Source organism: Delphinus delphis, chromosome 3 (assembly GCF_949987515.2).
Source record: "Delphinus delphis chromosome 3, mDelDel1.2, whole genome shotgun sequence".
NCBI classification, from domain to species: Eukaryota; Metazoa; Chordata; class Mammalia; order Artiodactyla; family Delphinidae; genus Delphinus; species Delphinus delphis.
The window spans coordinates 168650628-168669398 of NC_082685.1; the positions used below are offsets into that span (position 1 = coordinate 168650628).

Consider the following 18771-nt stretch of genomic DNA (forward strand, 5'->3'; position numbering starts at 1 on the left):
TAGAGTCACACAAGAAGCCATGTTAAACCTACAACGTTGGCACCTCAGGTTGTAGAGCAAACAACTGCATACTTGAGGTACAATGAATACATATTGTGAGCAAAAGTCAGATGTGTTTAAAAAAAAAAATCTGTATTTACCTATAGTTGAGGCTGAAGCAGATTAGCACACTGCAGAAGGGAAATTCAAGAATAATCAAAAAGTTTTATCAATTTTTAATAAATTACTCTAACAATTGATTTTTTAAATTTTATAAATTTTAGAAAAGTAAATCAATAATTTCCCTGCTAGCTTACGTTTGTAATTACCTCAAAAAGTTCATACCATTTTCTCCAAAAAGGATACAATGAACACATATTTTCCTAATACTGGAATTAACTGCCTATTTCCCTATTTAGCTAATTATAAGTGTTTATAGTAACTGTTTCTGTACAGCTTTCAAAATCAAAGATATTACTCTTGCAATAACATACATTTATAGTTAAACAGACTGATAATTTCAATAAAGCACAAGAGGAGATTTTCAAAGACGTATTTTTTTGAATGTAAAACCTGAGATACTAAAAATAAATCGAAATGCTGTGCCTTGATTTTATTCCTCTAATCACACAAATTAGATACAATGGTACCAACACAAACAAATAACTGGTGATTACATATAAGTTTAGGAATGCCAGAAATAATATTGAAACAGGCCTCAGGTTACTGCCAGAGTTGAATAGCAGTTATTTGCTCCAGTACTGAAGTTAAGGCTGCGGGTCACACGTATGTGTGTTTACTGTCACAGGAGACACTTAATTCAGGTAAGTATCACCAAAAGATGTGGGAGGAATGATTGTGCACACTACTTCCGCCCTGCCAAGAAAATACAGAGGCCTGCAGGTGCTCTAAACGGCTACTGGACAAAACGGTGACACAGAGACCAAGGGCTGTCCTGGGGATACAAACTTACACTATGATTTGGGATATATTCATTAATTCTCTACAAGTCACAAAACTAATTAACAAAAGTTAATTTTCCTGCATTCTGAATATTCCTACAGTGCACTCCTTATAGAAATCCCAAAATATTCTCATAGCATCATATTCAGCTTCACATTATTCCTAAACCTAAAGAGCACAGGTCATGTCCTCAGTATAAATGAAAAAGACCTACTCTTTAAAAAGCTTACGAAACCTTAAGAAAATCAATGACAAAAACAAAACACATTCTATAACAAGGAGGCCAGCAGCCTTGACCATTAAATGTGTGTTATGAGTAGAAGACAGCTGCTCAACTGCGCTTGTCAGGGGCACTTCCTACTTGGAGCCTGTAAGCACCGCTTTCCAAAGAGTAACTATGAAATTTCTCACATTCCTTTACATTCTTAAAAATTCCAACGAAAAAGCCAGTAAAAGGATATCATCACATTTCTTCTGATATTCTGTCAACAAATTACTGTAACAAAGAAAAGAGTTATGTTACTTTTTCAATCTAGAAAACACACTATGTTAAAATCATGTCTCCAAATGTACAAGGCACCTTTCTTCCTAGGTTTCCTGCAACAAATTTATGTTTAATTAATTAAACATATGCACATACATATCACCTTAAATTCCTTAAAAGCACTGCAATGATACATGAGTTTTTAAGTTAAAATTCCTATGATCTAAATAATATCTTTGCCTACAAATTCTTGTAACTTTCACAGGATTAAAAAAACAATCACACCAGGAAATTTACTACAAAGAAATCCGATGTCCAGTCCTAAAGCTAAGAAGGCTTTAAAGATAGAAAACAGCTTTAAAAAAAATTTCCAGTTTAGCAAAAATCATGTTCTAACCGCTGAGCCTTGCTGTAAAGGTCTGAGCACTGGTAACTCCCCAGCGGGCCAGTGGTTAGGACTCTGCGCTCTGGCTGCCGAGGGCCTGGGGCAGGCCCTGAGGAGTTCCATTATAACCCACACCACACAGGCACCGGGTGAGCAACCCCAGTTCCACTCTCAGCCCGAGGGGGTCTAACACCACCACCATCTGCTCCAGCTTGTATGTCAGGTTCACGAAGTTCGGCCAAACAGAGGAAAACATACTCACTCTGTATTAATAATTTTTTGCTTCAGGGTAATTAATGCTTCAACATATTCATTTAAATTCTGAAAGAAAAAAAGCTACAGTTAGCTATTTGCTTTTATAATATAAACTACTTTATTATTTTTTCTGTAGCATTATAAAATATAAACATACTGTTCACTATATTATATAAACATGGAAATATGTAAATCTATTATTTATGTTGAGTATAAACCCACAGAGATTCTATGTGACCTTGAGCCCATGCTGCATTTCTCTGAATCTCTTTCTTTACCTGAATGACGTCACTCTAACAGCAAGGCAGTTGTACTGATGCTCTGACTATGTGTGCTTTTTCACTGCGAGAACTCAATAAATATTCATTACTTTAGTTCACTGATTACTACTGACCATCAGTCTACACTTCACATTATTTCCGAAAGGACTTAATCCAAAAATACATGTAAATTATTAAAAACAGCAAAAAAATAAAAATAACATGGGAAAAGCACATAGGAATATTAAAATGGGGTCAAGATTAAGTGAAACTTCTTTTTATAAGGATCTATGTTACACTTTAGGGACAAACTGCAAATGTGGCTCTAAATTACTGCTATCAACTTGACAGAAAAAAAACATTAGTTACACTGTTCAAAATGTTCCTAAAATTTAAAACTGAACAGATTTTCTTTTCTTTAAGTGACTTTTTCCTTTAATGTCTCCTTTTTTCACTGATAAACTTCAGAAATAAGATCTTATTTTTCATTAATTATCCCCAAAACATCTTTTTCTATCTAGGTAATCTAATTTTCAGAATTACAGAACTATTTTCCTTCATGCTAATACATGCATTTTCTTTGCCGTCATACATGTAACATATTTACTAAAATAAAAAAATCTACACATTAAAATATATAAAGTAAAATGTATATGTTATCTCATAATCACAACACCTGTCAAAAATCACTGTTACTTTTTGTATATATTTTTTCAGAACTATCACTATATATTTAAAATACGTCTGGATGTACTCAATTCACCAATTCTCCACTGAAAGCCAGTTAGGTCCTTTTCAGTCTTTACTAACAACAGGCAATGTATTTCCTTGCCCAGTTCTCTGGGAGACACTTCTAGTTTCCCCTAGGATGAAGTCCAAATAGGTTCCCTGCATTAGTGATAGCTGGGAGCTTTGATAATCTCAGAGACATATTTTTCATTTATATTTCTTTATGCGTGATACTGAGAAATCTTCCTTATCTCCTCATCATTTTTCTTTTAGTAAGAAAAACGGCCCCTTATACCATTTGCTCATTGGTGTGGTTGCACTTTTCTTATGAGCTGCAATATATGAGGAACAGTAACATCCGGTCCAAAAGTTACAAATATATACATGTGTATGTTTCTCAATTGATCATTAAAATACAACTATATATGAATACAGTAGTTTCAAATATTCACTTAGTTGAATTTGTCATTTTTCTTAAATTTTGGTTTCCTAATATATTTAGAAGGCTCTACCCCACCTAAGATGCTAAATCATGAGGAGTCTTCCACATGTTTTTCTAGTACTTTTATGCCCTTTCTTCCTATTTCTATCTTTATTCTAGAATTGATTCTTGGGTACAGTAGAGACTCTGAACATTATAAATCAAAGGGCAATGAATGGACTATTCAATAACTTTAGTGTATTTGGCTTTCCACATTTAAAAAAAATCTTTCATTAAGTAAAAAGTAAATTCTACATGGCAGATTTCTAGGCAGAGGGGGTAAATAATGCATCTGCTTTTACTCCCTCCCTAAAACCAGCTAAAACTGAAGTCAAGGGATTTCTTTTCCCAAAAGGCCAAACCCACAAGGATGAGACGAGGATAAAAGACAAAGGAACACAGGAAAGCTGACTTGAGAATACAGATTTAGCAGACCCAGGAGAGGCGGGCAGGGCGAGGGTGGGGGGCAAACCACTCAATTCTCAGTTTACACTACAAAACTTCAACAAGCACGGAGGGGCTAGGGTCCTCAGGAAGGCTGGACGGGGGTCACTAAGAAGATAACTAGTTGCAAGCTTCCTGGTAAGCATGAACCCTCAAATCCCCACTCTGCTCTGCTACCAGGAAACTGCCCCACCCCCAGCCAGCAGGAGGAGCTCTGCTTTTTGAAGAAGCCTCTGCCTAGAACACTGTGAACACTTGGGGCAGGTGGAATGCACCAAAAACAGAGGGACCAGGTACATCTAAGCACACTGCGCTGATACTGACCGCCTGCTTCTCCCCATTAAGCTCCCAGACAGTGGCAGCCAATCCTTTTGCCCTCCAGGCAGGAGACCAGAAGCCGTTTCTCTGAGGAAATCTAACCAGCCTGGAGACAAGATCTAAAGTAGCAACATGAGATATTCTTCAGTCAAGAAGTGGCCCACCCAGACCTACTGCAATGAAGCTCAGGGTCCAAAACCCCGCAACACTCAGCATTGCCAGCCACCGCTCTATTAGCTACCGCTCTTAATATGAACAATCAATCAAAGATTTCCAAACATCAGACAGGAACCTGTAATATGAAAGAGAGACCAAAACAAAATGAACCAAAGCAACTTGCAGTAGACAAAAACTGAGAAACCTTTAAAGGTACTAATTAACATGACCTGAGATAAATGATGTTATTTTCATAAAACAAGAACAAGCAGCTATTTTTAAAAGGAATACTCAGAGTTCTTAGAAGTTTTTCAAAAAGTTTTTAAAAATTAAAAACAAACACCCACTAGGATGGCTGAAATCAAAATGACAGACAATAACAAGTGCTGGTGAGGATTCAGAGCAACTGGAGCCCTCATAGCACTGCTGGTGGAACAGGAAATGTGCAGCTGCTGTGGAAATAATTTGACACTCCTCAAAATGCTAAACAGTTAATTAGATGATTTAGCAATTCCATTCCTAGGTATATGCCCAGGAGAACTGAAAACATGCCCATGCCACATTTGTACACTCTTATTTAAAGGAGAGCATTTATTCACACTAGCCAAAAAGTGGAAATGCAACTGATAAATGGATGAACCATCACCTGATGAATGAATAAATAAAATGTGGTACAGCCATGCAATGTGAATATCTGACAATGAACTGCAATGAATGGCACATGCTACAATGTGGATGAACCTTGAAAACCTGCTCAGTGAAAGAAGCCAGTCACAAAAGGCGATACGCCGTATGATTCCATTCATATGAATTGTCCATAATAAGCAAATCCAGAGAGACAGAAAGTAGCCTAGTGATAGCCAGGGACTTGCAGGCTGGGGAAGGGGGATGTCTGCTGATGCTTAAGAGGTTTCTTGGCAGGGGCACGGGCCAGGGTAAACATGTTTTACAAGTGGCGACCAGGTTGTGTAACTGTGAATATGCTAAAAACCACCTAACTATACATATTAAAAGGATGAACTTTATGGTATGTGAATTATACTTCAATAAAACTGTTATAACTAAATTAAAAACAGGGAAGCAAAATAAAAGACTCAGAAGATTTGATGATAAAGCTGAAAAAATGTCCTCCAAAATTTAAACACAAACAAACAAAACACAGATGTAGGAAAGAATGAAGAAAAAATAAAAATCAGATTGTCAGTGCAAGAAGTCTCACATGCCCAACAAGAGTTCCAGTAAGAGAAGAATGGAAAAATGGAGAGATCATTGAAGAAATACTGATATTCAAGAAGAAAAAAACCAAGAACTGAAGCCAGAAGTTTCTAAATTGAAAGGGCCCAGCACATCAATACAAACTGGATACAAACCATGAAACATAAGCACAAAATTTCAGAGCATCAGAGACAAAACAAAGATCCTATGAGAATCATGACAGAAAAAAATCAAAATGAAACAAGTCATGTACAAAGAACCTGGAATCAGAATGGCTTTAGACTTCAACTATCATCTAGAAACCTAGAAAGCAAGCTTTCAAAATTTTGAGAGAAAATGAATTCCAAGGTAAAATTCTGCACAAGCTATCAGCCAGTCATGATGGCAAAACAGACATTCTTAAACCTGGAGTCTCCACAAACTCACTTCCCAGACACCCTTGCTCAGGGAGGTGCCAAAGGATGTGGACACACTCCACCCAAATCCTGGAGTAAACTGAGAAAGGACGAGGCGGACGCAGAACAGAGGTAAAGAGAATCCAGAAAGGCAGCTGCACACCAGACTGGAGCAGCTCTAAAGGCCCAGAAGGGGATTTTTTTCCCTTAAGAACAAAACGACAGAATTATCTGGTGGAATGAAGGCATTAAGATGATATTTCTACCTCACTGGCAGAGAACTGCAAGCGCCACGTAGCGTCATCACGCATTTAAATGGATTTTTTTTTTTTTTTTTTTTTTTTGCGGTACGCGGGCCTCTCACTGTTGTGGCCTCTCCCGTTGCGGAGCACAGGCTCCGGACGCGCAGGCTCAGAGGCCAGGGCTCACGGGGCCCAGCCGCTCCGCGGCCTGTGGGATCTTCCAGGACCGGGGCACGAACCCGGTCCGTGCAGGCGGACTCTCAACCACTGCGCCACCAGGGAAGCCCTAAATGGATTCTTTTTTAAATAACCTCCTTCTTTTCCCATTCTCTTTCGAGTTCTCTGCTAGTCAATCTCATCTTCCCAGGCTTGCTTCCAGATGCCATTCTGTAATGTCAAGAACTGTGCCAGAGACGTTCCAGAAACCTCAGGCTCTAGAGGTAAGACACAGCTGGATTCAAATTCCTGTTCCACCACTTCCTGGAAGGGTGCCTTGGGCAAACTGACTTAACTTACCCCTGCCTCAGTACTATTTCCAATGTTATAGATAAGGAGACTGAAACTGGTTTGGGTGTGTGTTTCGGGGGTAGGGGGTTACCTAACTGGCTTGCTATCAGGGTTAAGCAGAACGAGCCATATATAGTGTTTAACAGTCTCTGACACATAGTGAACACTCATTAGCATTTTCAAGATGAAAACACTGAATTAAGGAAATAGGCATTAATCGGGGAAACAAGAAAACACACAGGTAAGGAAAAATCATCCTAAGTTACTCCATAGTTTGGCTCTGAAAAACAAATGGTCATAATGATGTCAACTCCGAATAGTGACCTAAGGGAAATTCACAGCTACACTGAGAGGACTTTTTTGGGGGGGGCGGGGGGCAGGAGGGAATGCTCAGGGGTGCTGGGGTACAGGGCAGAATGACAGCTCAATCCTCACCTTCCGAAGTCAGAAATCAAACAATATGCCTAAAACTGAAAAACAAGCAGCAGCAATATACATCTATTATTTAACCAGATGAAACACACAGAGTGCAAACAAAAGTGGTATCTCTAGGGAACGGGGACAGGCTGGCTGGGGGCTAACAAATTCTGTACATCTAGCTGTCTCTCTAAACTATGCTCATGTATAATTCTCATTTTAAAGACTTAAAAAACATAGCATTACACAGGAAAATAAAACACAAACTGAGTGAGGACAACGTCTTAGTTTCCTACAGCACTCCAGTCCCTAACTGTTTTCCTATGGCCTGGCTGAGTGGCAGCTTGAATCTGGTCTGTTACTGCAGTGTCCTAATAAAACATTCTTTGGTTTTTCTCCAATCTGATTCAAAGGTCACTTAGGCTGATTGCAATCAAGGTCTCTAATGGATCTCAGAACTGTGAATGCTGAGTGGGCTGTGTCTAGGTGGAAGGCAGTAGGGCCCTTCTGACTCACGGTCACTTACGAGTACACACACCGTGTGCCCTCCCTACTGCTGTCCAGCCTCTAGGGAAGGACGCAGGGTCCAGGGTGTTGTTCTTCCTCTCCAGGCAAGGGGAAGGTGGCCTGGCGTCTTTGATTACAGCTTCTCTCCCTGCAGTCTTGTCCTCTCCTCTGGAACTTCTATTATAACATCTACTGGAAAGCTTTATTTATCTTTTCTGCTGTCCTAACTCCCACCTTCTGTTTTTCTCTGCCTTCGGGCCCAGCTCCTCAAGCTCTATCACGCTCACCCGCTCACGTGTTCCCTAACGCAGCCCCCAGAGCAGCCCTCGCCCCGCCCCCCATGCCACTCAGACGTGCTCCCCATACCCCCGCCCCCGCCGTAGCACACTGTGCATGTCAGCCATACCACAGCCTCCTGAACGTCACCGTGAGCACGGAGCACTGAGGAAAAGAGAGGCAGTGCACTCTGTGCTTCCCGTCTCCCCTCCCCTTCTCGGGGAAGCGGGATCGACATGGTGGCTAAGCGCACAGGGTGAGGAGAGGGGGCCTTGGCACGGAGCACGCAGTGGGCCTGGGGGCTGAGAAGTGGACAGAGGAGACGGCAGTATAGTTAGGAAAGCGGTTTTACTAAACCACTAAGTACAATACATAGACACAGAGCGAACAAGGAAATACACAGATGATAATGGAATAACTAAATTGCCTGAGTCGACCTCAAATTATACTAACATTTGGAGATGGGAGATTCTTAGCTGTGGGGCTTCCCTTTGCACGGACAGGCCTGCCAGCTTCCCTAGCTTCTACTCACGATGTGTCCAGAGCACTGCCTCATCCCCAAGGGGTGGTGCAGACAAGAGTTCACAGGGCGGCCTGAGACTGCTGTCCTTAGAAAGGCCTGCTCGAGACGTGGGCCCTTCGCTGGCGTCTGGGAACTTGGATTTCTGGAGGGTTCCCACCATTCCCCAAACTGACAGGAGTGGCCCCCTGTACCTCAACTGTGCAGTGTGGCCGATGCTGAAACCTGCTTTCCTTCTGGGAGTCTGGAGTTTTGGTACATGCTAGACAGGGGGTGCCCACGTGACCAGCCCCTAGCAGTCTTTGGGCTCTGAGTCTCTAATGAGAGTCCCTGGTAGACGATACGTCACACGTGTCACAACACACTGCTAGAGGAATTCATGAGTCAAGTCACTCACTTGGTTTCCTCTGCACGTCACCCCACTCGCCTGCCCTTTGTATCCTTTCACTACAATATACCACACGCTGGAGCAGTCCCCCTAGGGAATCGCTGAATCTGGTGTGGTCTTGGGACCGCTAATACAGTGTAACCACCAAAAATGTCTCCAGATCTGGCCAAATGTTCCGCAGAGGATACAAGGCTGTACTCAAACTTCCCTGAACGTGAAAGACAGAGAAAGACTAAAGGAAAAAGGCTGAAGAGACGTGACAATGACATACAACACATCTTCCTTATAGGACCTTGAACCAGAAAGGGAAAAGCTACACCTGGGCCTAACCATAAGCACAATCGGACGGGTCTATGGGCTGCAGGGAAGTGCTGCACCGAGGCTTACATCCTGACTGGAGAGCTGTGGCTCATTCTGCTGACAAGTGCTCAGGTCTCGAGGAAACACTCTGTGGAGTGCGCAGGGGAGGGAAAGTGTGCGTGTGTGCACACCATGATGGAGTGAATGCAACCATCTTGACAACCTGTGAGTGGGGTGAAGAGAATACCAGAGTTCTTCGCACTATTCTGGCAACTTTCCTATGAGTTCTCAATTATTTCAAAATAAATTCTTTTTTAAAACCACACTAATCTCCTTGATTGCTCTGCTGTGGGCGATCTGCTAAATGGTCAGCTTGAATCCTCTCTGATAAGCCACACTTCCTCCTCCTGTTTGCTAACTTCTTATTAACTGCTCTTACTTAAAACTGAGAGTCTAGGTCGAGCTCCGTCAGAGCTGAGTGTGTCTCTGAACGGTTAGACAGGACCCCGGTGATGCCCTCTGGCACAGTGGTAACAGCCCACCCCTTTTCACCTGCGCGCACCCACCAGGACGAGCTGAGAGGCTCTGGCGCCCGGGAAGGCAGGCTCCAGCCTCGCTGGCCTCGTTTTCCTCTCCTCGCCTTTTGCTTTGTGCTTACTCTATCACAGACTCCATTCTCCCCTCCTAGTCTTTGACATGATGCGCCCTCTGTCCATACTCTCCCTCCATCTCTTGCCTCTTATTTAGTAAGGAACCACCTTCAGGCCTAGACTCCCTTCTGCTGCAAAGCCTTCACCCATCCGTCCTTGATGCTCCCAGGGTACCTACCCTGAACATCCCCTAAAATAGTACAGTTGACCCCTGACCAACATGTATCTGACCTATGCAGGTCCACTTTTCCTCAAATTTTTTTCAATAACTATGCGTACTTATTACACTACAGTTATATGGTGGTTGCTTTTTCACTCCTCCGTAACTTTAGCCACAACACAAGCTCCATGCCTCTTCTGTTCATGGTTGTATTCCAACACATGCCACGGCATCACAGACACAGTGACGCTCAAAAAATGTTCACTAAATGAATGAATTACAATTTTGTAAGCATTCTTTATAACCACTTACAAATCATTATGTCTAGGGACAAGTATGTTTCAAGTTCCAAATGATGAAGTTCAAACCACTGGTGATTATCAAATAGGAGTTCAACAAAAGTTTATATAAATAATTATTTATATAAATAATTCGCTCAAACCTGCTCCAAGGACAACCAAACACCATTTGTTCTAGTTACATGAGCTAAACAGTGTAACTATGTGCTTCAAACTCCCACCTGGATTCCCAAGAGAGTTAAACTGTTTCACTCTGCAATGACTGAAACTAGTAAAATAAAAGGGCCTCTCCTTCACCAGAATTAAAGGGACTTATGCCAGCTTGACTTAAAACCACTCAAGACTTGTTTAATTGCACATAATATCACCAGAGTAAGGATCTACCTTGGTTTAGGATTCCCAAAGCTCGGCAACCCATATGCACACTGGGCTACAGATCAGTGATAAACCATTATAACCAATAAGGATGAGCAAACAGATACGGTGACATGAGAGACTAGAAAAAGAGAAACTAGTGGGTATCTCCGCACCCACTAAAGAAAAAAAAGGCAAGGAACTCCCTGGCAGTCCGGTGGTTAAGACTCTGCACTGTCACTGCTGAGGGCTCGGGTTCAATCCCTGGTCACAGAATTAAGATCCCGCAAGCTGTGGGCACGGCCAAAAAAAAAGAGAAAGAGGGCAGGGAGGAGTGAGACAGGAAGGAAGACTTGCAGCGCACCCCAGCACTGTTCCACTGGGGACAGAGACAGCCAGCCTCCCACGGAGGTTCAGAATGAAGCCACAGCCACTGATGAGGTTCAGAATGAAGCCACAGCACTGATGCCAGGGCTCCTGCAGGCAAGACGCTTGTAATGTGCTCATGTATGTTCCGCAAGATCCACAAGTCTCAGCGTGTTAGAGCTATACAGCAGGATGCCTCCTCTATGTACAGAACCTCTTCCGTTTCTCCCTGGTACAATTTTAGCTGAAATACAGAACTTGCTGTGACACTATGTAACCCTGCAGAAACTTCTTTTCTACCGGTGACCGATCATGGACCTTCTACCTGGCAAATGCCATCGCCTGTTCTCAGCCCTCCATCTTTCTCATCCTGATTTCCGTATGCTTCCTGTTTAACTCTGTTTCTCCTTGCTTCACCATTCCATGCTCACCTTAGTCATGAGCCTGCTGGTTTTCTTTTAAGAGACAGAACACACTTCTCCATTCTCTCTCCCTCTTCAAATAAAATTCTTACAATGAACTCAGTGCCCATCTGACCTGGCTGCTTCACTATTTCCCTGGAAGTATATCACAGTACCTTGGAAGCATCTCGCACTACAAACAAATGTGAAAACAGCTGAAAATCCACTATGCTGACGTCATTCCAAAGCTTCGCTCCTACATTTCCAACGTCTCTCCCATCTTGGTGTCTGCTTTTTCCTACCTCTACCACAGTTCTCAGAGTCACTCAGGATTTAAATCTCTGGACCTTCTGTTTTCCTGACTCGAGATCTGTCCACTCTTTGCAGTTTCTCACACTCAGAACCTTCTTCTTCTCTATTCCCAATCCCAAGACCCTTCAGTTAAGCCACCCTCTTATTACCACTAGCATGCATTAGTGAAATCATTTACCTCCTGAATCCAGCATGCACACCGCCACCGGTTATTTTTACTACAAACACTGCTCTTGTGTAGTAACCATACAAAACCCTTCACTCTTCATGGTGCAAACGGAATTAAGCACAAAACCTTAAGGTGGTTACCATTCAAGGTCCTCCATAATCTGCCAGGAACCTACTTTTCCAGCCTTACTTTGCAATATTAAAGACTTATTCCATGGACTCCACTCACAACTAACCATTCTCTTCCCCTAAAAATGCATTCCAGGCAACAGAAAACCCAAATGCAATGGAGTACTGCATCTAGGAGAGAGGTCTGCAAATAAGGTCCTTGGCCTGTTTTTGCAAATCAGGGTTCCATGGAACATAATCACACCCATTCCTTCAGTGTTATCTGTGGTCATCTTTACACTATGCAGGCAGAGCTGAGTATCTGTGAACGAGACCACAACACCTAAATATTTACGATGCTGCCCCTTACAGAAAGGCCTGCAGACCCCAGGACTTAGGGACTTCACAGGACAACTCAGTACTGCTGTTTTGAGAACCAGTAGCAGGAATGTGGCATGGGAGGAAGGAAGGCAGCGACAGGAGGCTACTGCAAAAACCCCCGGGGCCAGAGATTACAGCAGTTCACACAAGAGTGGAAACAGTGGGGACGGTGATAAATGGGTGGCTGACAAAGAAGCCAACAGAATCAGTTGATGGACTGGATGCAGGTTATTAGAGAAAAGTGAGGAACCAAGGATGACATCTAGTTTCTGGCCTAAGCTACCAGAAGGATACAGTTGCTACTTTGAACCAAGATGGGGACTACTACGGGTAGACCAAGTTTTTGAAGGAAAATCAGATCCACAACTGGACAAGATAATTTACACCAGTCGTTCTGCTGCACAAAAGCCTCTCAGGACTCACTATCCTTTCAGAGTAAGAGCCCAAATCCTTACAATGGTCTCTAAGGGCTCCCACAGTCAAGCTCTCTTCTCTCTGACTTCATTAAACTCCCTGATTGCTACAGGTCGTTTGTGTCCCCCACAAAATTCATATGCTAAAACACAATCCCCAATATGCTAGCCATTTGGAGATTGGTCCTTTGCTTGGTGAACAGGTCGTAAGGGCAAAGCCTCCATGGATGGAATTAGTGTACTTATAAATGAGACCCCAGAGAGCTCTGAGCTCTCTCCCCGCTTCTGCCATGTGAGGACACAGCAAGAAGGCATGAACCAGGCATCTTGCTCTCACCAGATACCAAAGCTGCCAGTCCCTTGATCTTGGATTTCCCAGCCACCATAACTGTAAGAAATAAATTCCTGTCGCTGACAAGCCACGCACGTTATGGGACTTCATTAGAGCAGCCCCAAGCAGACAAGACACCAACATGCACTCCACCATGCCCACAGCGCCTCCCTGCTCTCCCCGGGCACACCAGTCAAGCTCCTGCGTCAGGCCCCCACACCTGACGTTTCTATTGTCTGGGATGCTTTTCTTCAAAGACATCAACAGAACTTATTCTCACCACCTCTGCTCAAATACAACCTCTGTGCGGACGCCCTATTTAAATTCCACTAGCCCCTGGCCCCTTCCTCACCCTTTTGTTCTCCCCCCTTCTCTGCTCACTTTATCTCCAGCACATTTATTACCTTCTCACATAACTTGTTTAATCTGTCTCCTCCCCCCACCTCCTAGAATGGAAGCTCCAAGAGATGGAGAATATTCGCTTTTCCCCCCACACTGTAACTGCACTGCCTAAAACACAACAGGTGATCAATAAATATTTGTTGAGTAAATAAACCGGCCCAAAGAATAAATATAACTCGTGAAAGAGTCAAGAGAACTTCACTCACGTTCCTGGGTTTTGAGGGAAAAAAACAAAAGCACGTTCTAAATTCCTACGTGTGGCAGCTCAGCTCAGACAATTATTTTACTAGTAGCTGCCCCTCTGTTTCAGAGTGCCAGCACATGACTTCCTTTTCTCCCTCCCCTGCTCTCAGCCCTTAAATATTTGGGATCAGTTCATAGATGATGCAGTTTAAAATAAAAACAAAACAAAACAAAACCCTAAGCTTATCTAGCCTACATTCCTTTCTGGTTTCATCAGTGCTCTCCCCTCTGCGCTACACTCACACCAACCAGACTTCGTTCTGCTCCTCAAAGACACCTTGCTCCTTTTCACGTCAATAATCGCTCGCCCGTTAAGCCCTCTACCTAGAAAACTCCTCTCACACCTCTGCCAGTCTGCTTCTTCTCATCATTCAGGTGTCCGAATGCCACCACTTCAAAATCACCCTGCCTGCTGCCACCCCAGCCAAGAGACAAAACCACCACTCCAACTCCTCCTTTATTTTCCTAACACTTAAAACCTTCTAAAGTCCTATTTGCACACATGTATCTTATTTATGACAGCAGATCTTACCTCCTTTGCTCACCACTATGTCCGTGGTGCCTAAAATACTGAGTAAAATAGGTGATAATTTAGTTACATGTCAATACCGTAGTGGACAGTTCCGCTTTACCATTAAAGACACTGATAGCCAGAAGAGAGACTCCTGATATCAGATAGCTGGGAGAGGCTAGTGGAAACGACTACTTGGGACTATTTCCACGACTCCGTGAGACCTGGGGCCACACACTAGCAGCTCTTCTGTCACGGTAGCGCACAGACCACGCTACAGTTAGGAACCTCCAGTATCGTCATGCCTTTAATCGATGAATGACCTCTCGGCCAATACGCAGGCCGCATAAGAACCTGCCCCCAGGCAAGAAATATTTTAAGGACGGACCAACACAATAAAAAAAGCTTATCCTGGGAAAGGTGGCTTCGCTTGTCATTTTGACCATCCCTCATCTACCTACAAGTCAGCCCTGGGGAGCCCTGAGACTGCATAAAGGCAGCAGGGGGCCCTCCAGAACTCGCTCCCCAACCACTGCGTCCCAGTAAATGAATCCTGGATCCTAAACCTAAATAACGCAAAGGAAGCCGTTTCCAAAGCAACTAAAGGAAAGGGCGGCAGGGGGGAGGGGGGCTTCCGCCCGGGAGTGGGAGCAGCGCGCAGAAGCTTAACGCGCGCGGCCCGAACCCAGCCGGAGCCCTGAACGGCCGGCCCAGCCCCTCCGCACCCTCGGCCCGGGGGAGACGCCGTACCTGCTGCAGGGAAGCGCAGCCCTGACAGCGTGAGAGGTCCGCCGCCGTCCCGGGCGCCGCCGAGTGGGTCTCGCCCGGCATCATGGTGCCGCCGCCGGGCCCGGTGAGCCCGCGCGCCTCAGGGACCCGCGACCTCGGCCCTGTCCTGCCTCTGCTGACGCCGCCGGGGCCGCCGCCTGCCAGGCCGCTTCCCGCCGGGTCCGGGCGGGTCCATCCGTGCACAGAGGTCCCCGTGGAGCTGACAAACCACTCTCCGAACCAGAGCTGCCTCGGGCACTAGAAAGAAACGATACCCGGCGCGGCCCCCGAGCGCGACGCAGTCCGGCCAGGACCCCGCCCCGCCCTGGCTCGCTCCGCCCCTCGCCGCGGCGCGGGGCTGCCTGAGGCGCTGCCTGAGCAAAATAGGGAGAGGAGCCGCGCCGATGCGGCTGAGAAGACGGGTGCGAAGGAAACGTCGAGGAGAGAAGAGACATCGGAGGGGCCCTTCTTCCACAGTGTAGCGTTTACTCTTTCATTGCCGGCTTGCTGTGTGGCACACTTCACATAGACACCTAAAACCTTCAACGAGGGGGAGGTGACCTGAGAATGACGTCATTCCAGGCGCCTCATGGTCTTGAAGGACCCCGCACCCGGACGGGTCAGTGCGCGATTCTTAAGTGGAGGAATGGACGATGTCCGAGTCCGGCCGGGTCCAGGAGGAGACGGCAGGACTACAGCTCCCAACGCCCCGCGCGGCGGGCGGACACCGAATGGTTCCTCCGGCCGCGCCCGGTGCGCTTTGGCGCCTCGCCTTGTTTGTCGTCGCCGCTGACCAGTCCTTTCTCCGGGAACGTCTTTCTTCCCGACAGCGCCTGCTGTGTCCACTTGCCGTCCGACCCGGCGCTCCTCGGCCTCATTCCAGACCCATCCCCGCCGCGTCCCTGAAGCCGGCTGTGGGCGCCGCCACCCACTAGGTGCCAAGCACAGCGCCTGGCCGAATCCTCGGCGACTCTGCCACCAATTGCTAGCTACTACCAAGTCTTATTTTTTAAATCTCTTGGAAAGGGAAAAAAGAAAAGAAATCCTCACCTGACCGCAGTTCCTGGATACATTCAGGTCCCCATCTTCTTGTTTGAACCGAAGTTTTTCCCATCTGTATGCCAATACCCACCGCCACCAGAATCTCTTTGATAATCACAGCTTTCTGTCATCGGTACCTTGCTCGGAAGCCTCCCGTGGCTTCCCGACGTCTGGTTAGAAAGTCCAACTTCTTAGCATTCAGTACAAGCTTTGTATGTGTTAAGGAGACGTCCAGACCTTACCCGCTCCTTCCTAAATGTACAGGATGGAAATTGCAACTGGAAACACCCCTTCCAAGAAAGCATTCTGGGTTCCTCTCCAAATATCGCACCCCTGCCGTTGCTTACACGCTCTGTGGCTGACGCTTGCTGTGAGGTGGAGGGGCAAGGTATCCAGCAGATCCCTAGATTACCTGTCGTGGGCACTTAAGACGCACCTGTACTTGTCTCAAGAGGTGCTGTGGGATGCGAAGAAAGCAAGAGTAGGGTTAAAAGTGAAAGGAGAAGTAAGCAGATGGACAGCGGGGAAGCAGGTGTACCTTGGAAGAGAAAGGGGAAAGGAGGCCCTTGCGGTCCTGGTGACTTTCCATTTCTGGTTTCCGATCCCAGACAACTGGTCTTAAGAGTAACTTCCTTTTTATTTAAGGTTTCCCAAATGAGTGTTTCTTCCAGAGTCTCTTCGTGGAGGAGACACCAGCTTACCCTCCGGCGTTATCTCCCTCTGCACTGCACCCATGCACACAGCGCACCTCCCCTTGCTGGAACTGGGAACCCTCACTACTACCTTCCTGCCTTTGGGCCCCTGCCCTTGTCTTTCCCCCAGCTTGACAGTCTGTCGTCCTCCTGTTCCGGCCCCACGTTTTACCTCCACAACTGCAAGTAATATCTAGGTCCCTTTTTATCCCTTAGCACTGAGCAATTTTTTTTTTTTTTATAACACCACATTTTGACTTGTACTGTGGTGCTTTTTATGTCTTAGAGGTGCTTTTTCCTTTCAAACGCTGCGAAGTGCTGTACACTGTAGGTGCTCCATGGATGTCAGTGAGTCAAATTTGCTGCAGCTAGCTGAAGGTGAAAGAGAATAAGCACTTGCATTAAGTGGGAGTGCATTTGTTTCAACTTCTGCCTTTCTCATAAGATATTTAAAGAAAAGAAAAAAAGAAAAGTCTGGTTTGTGTAAAGTAGGGTGGGCAAACTTTCCATAAAGGGCCACATGGTAAAATATTTTAGGCTTTTGGGGCCATAAATATGCAGGTCTCTACTTCATATCTGTGTCATTTGTTTTGTTTTTGAAAAACTTTCTAAAGGTGTACCTGGCGGGCTGTACAGAAACAAGTGTCATTGTAGTTCATGATGGTAACTGATGTTGGCCACTAGCTAAGGAATGCTGAAAACATTTTTCCTCTTTCCCACATGATGGGCCACACCTGTTTTGTCATTGTGATGGAAACAAGCAAGCAAACGTCTACACTGCAGAAAGTGGTGAGCAGTGGCTTTGGAACCAAACGCCTAGCCTTAAAGTCTAGCAAGGGACCTATTTGAGCTGGTATTTCCTTACAGAGGATTAGCTATAATTTAAGTGTAAAATGACAAGGACAGGGCCAAGTCCATAGGATCTTCTATACAGAGGGTAGGTATTAGCAATTCATTGATGGTGTTACCCACTTTGGAAAATAGAGAAATAATATCCGCAGCCTACTCATTAAAAAAAAAAATTGGTTTTGTTTGGTGTTTTAGCTTTTTTTTTGGTCAAAATTCCAAGGAAAGCTGTGTTTTTCTGTCAGACTGTTCTAAGACCTGGAGGGATGTCTAGATTCTGACTCTGATTTGGTGGACCCCTTGCCTGTAGAGTCCAGTTAGTTATTTAGAGGAGAAATAACTATAAAAGTCTCAGTTCTTGCCCTGCACCCTCATCATCAAGATACTCCCAGATACTTGGTAACTTCTCACAATTAAAGCTTTAGAGTATACCATAATTAAAAGGTTAATTAAATTGATTATTTAATTTATTAACATATGATTCCACTGAAATGTCTAGTAGATATTGTCTAGAAGTCAAGGCTTTCGTCACAGGAACTCAAAATGGAAAGTTGTTTGTTGTTTGAATGTTCTTGTATTTTGCTTTATGAAGAGCTACTCTCATCTGTTGCGTTTACCCATAAGAAAAATAAACTATGTTTCTTCTTTCTTTTAAAACCCTGAGAGATGTCTTATGGAGCAGGTGCCACTCTAGCACTCTACAACTCAGTGATGTTATCTGATGGAGTTATGTTCGTTTCCACATCTGTGATGTAATGCTAACATAAGCCCACAAGATGTCTGTCTTTCCCTGTCTGTGGTTTAGGCCCAAATGGAATCTCCAGCCGTATTTATGTATGATATAGACCCTTCTTACGGGAGTAGAAATGCCGTCTCCTGGGGCATCCCGTGTGGAGGTATTTTGTAGGAGCCACCTTGCCGTCTGCCCAGTCGTGTCCACTGTGTTTGGTTCTAGCGTGCCTTTGCCTTGGTGTTTCTTACTACCCTAGGCAATGGTGGGGTTTTGATCCTCCCCCAGGGATCGGGAGCAGGCCCTGTGACTTTGCTTACAGCCCAACTCTTAAGTTCGGGGGTGGGGGGTGGGGTAAGCATGTTACTTCTTCC

General features: G+C 44.8%; 1 protein-coding gene across 2 annotated transcripts in view; it reads right to left on the bottom strand.

Annotated features, from left to right (window-relative positions):
- Window positions 1–15370, bottom strand: part of ICE1 (interactor of little elongation complex ELL subunit 1) — a 58784-nt gene extending 43414 nt beyond the window's left edge. The window contains exons 1-3 of one of the 2 annotated variants that reach the window (XM_060009687.1): window positions 15071–15370; window positions 2074–2132; window positions 1404–1438 (exon numbers count right to left, since the gene is read on the bottom strand). In XM_060009687.1, coding sequence (XP_059865670.1) covers window positions 1404–1438; window positions 2074–2132; window positions 15071–15154 — 178 coding nt within the window. In that variant the 5' untranslated portion in view covers window positions 15155–15370. Of the gene's footprint in view, window positions 1–140; window positions 1811–2073; window positions 2133–15070 lie in introns of those variants that run through there. The other variant, XM_060009686.2, reaches the window with a different exon arrangement.
- Between the last annotated feature and the right edge of the window lie 3401 nt (window positions 15371–18771).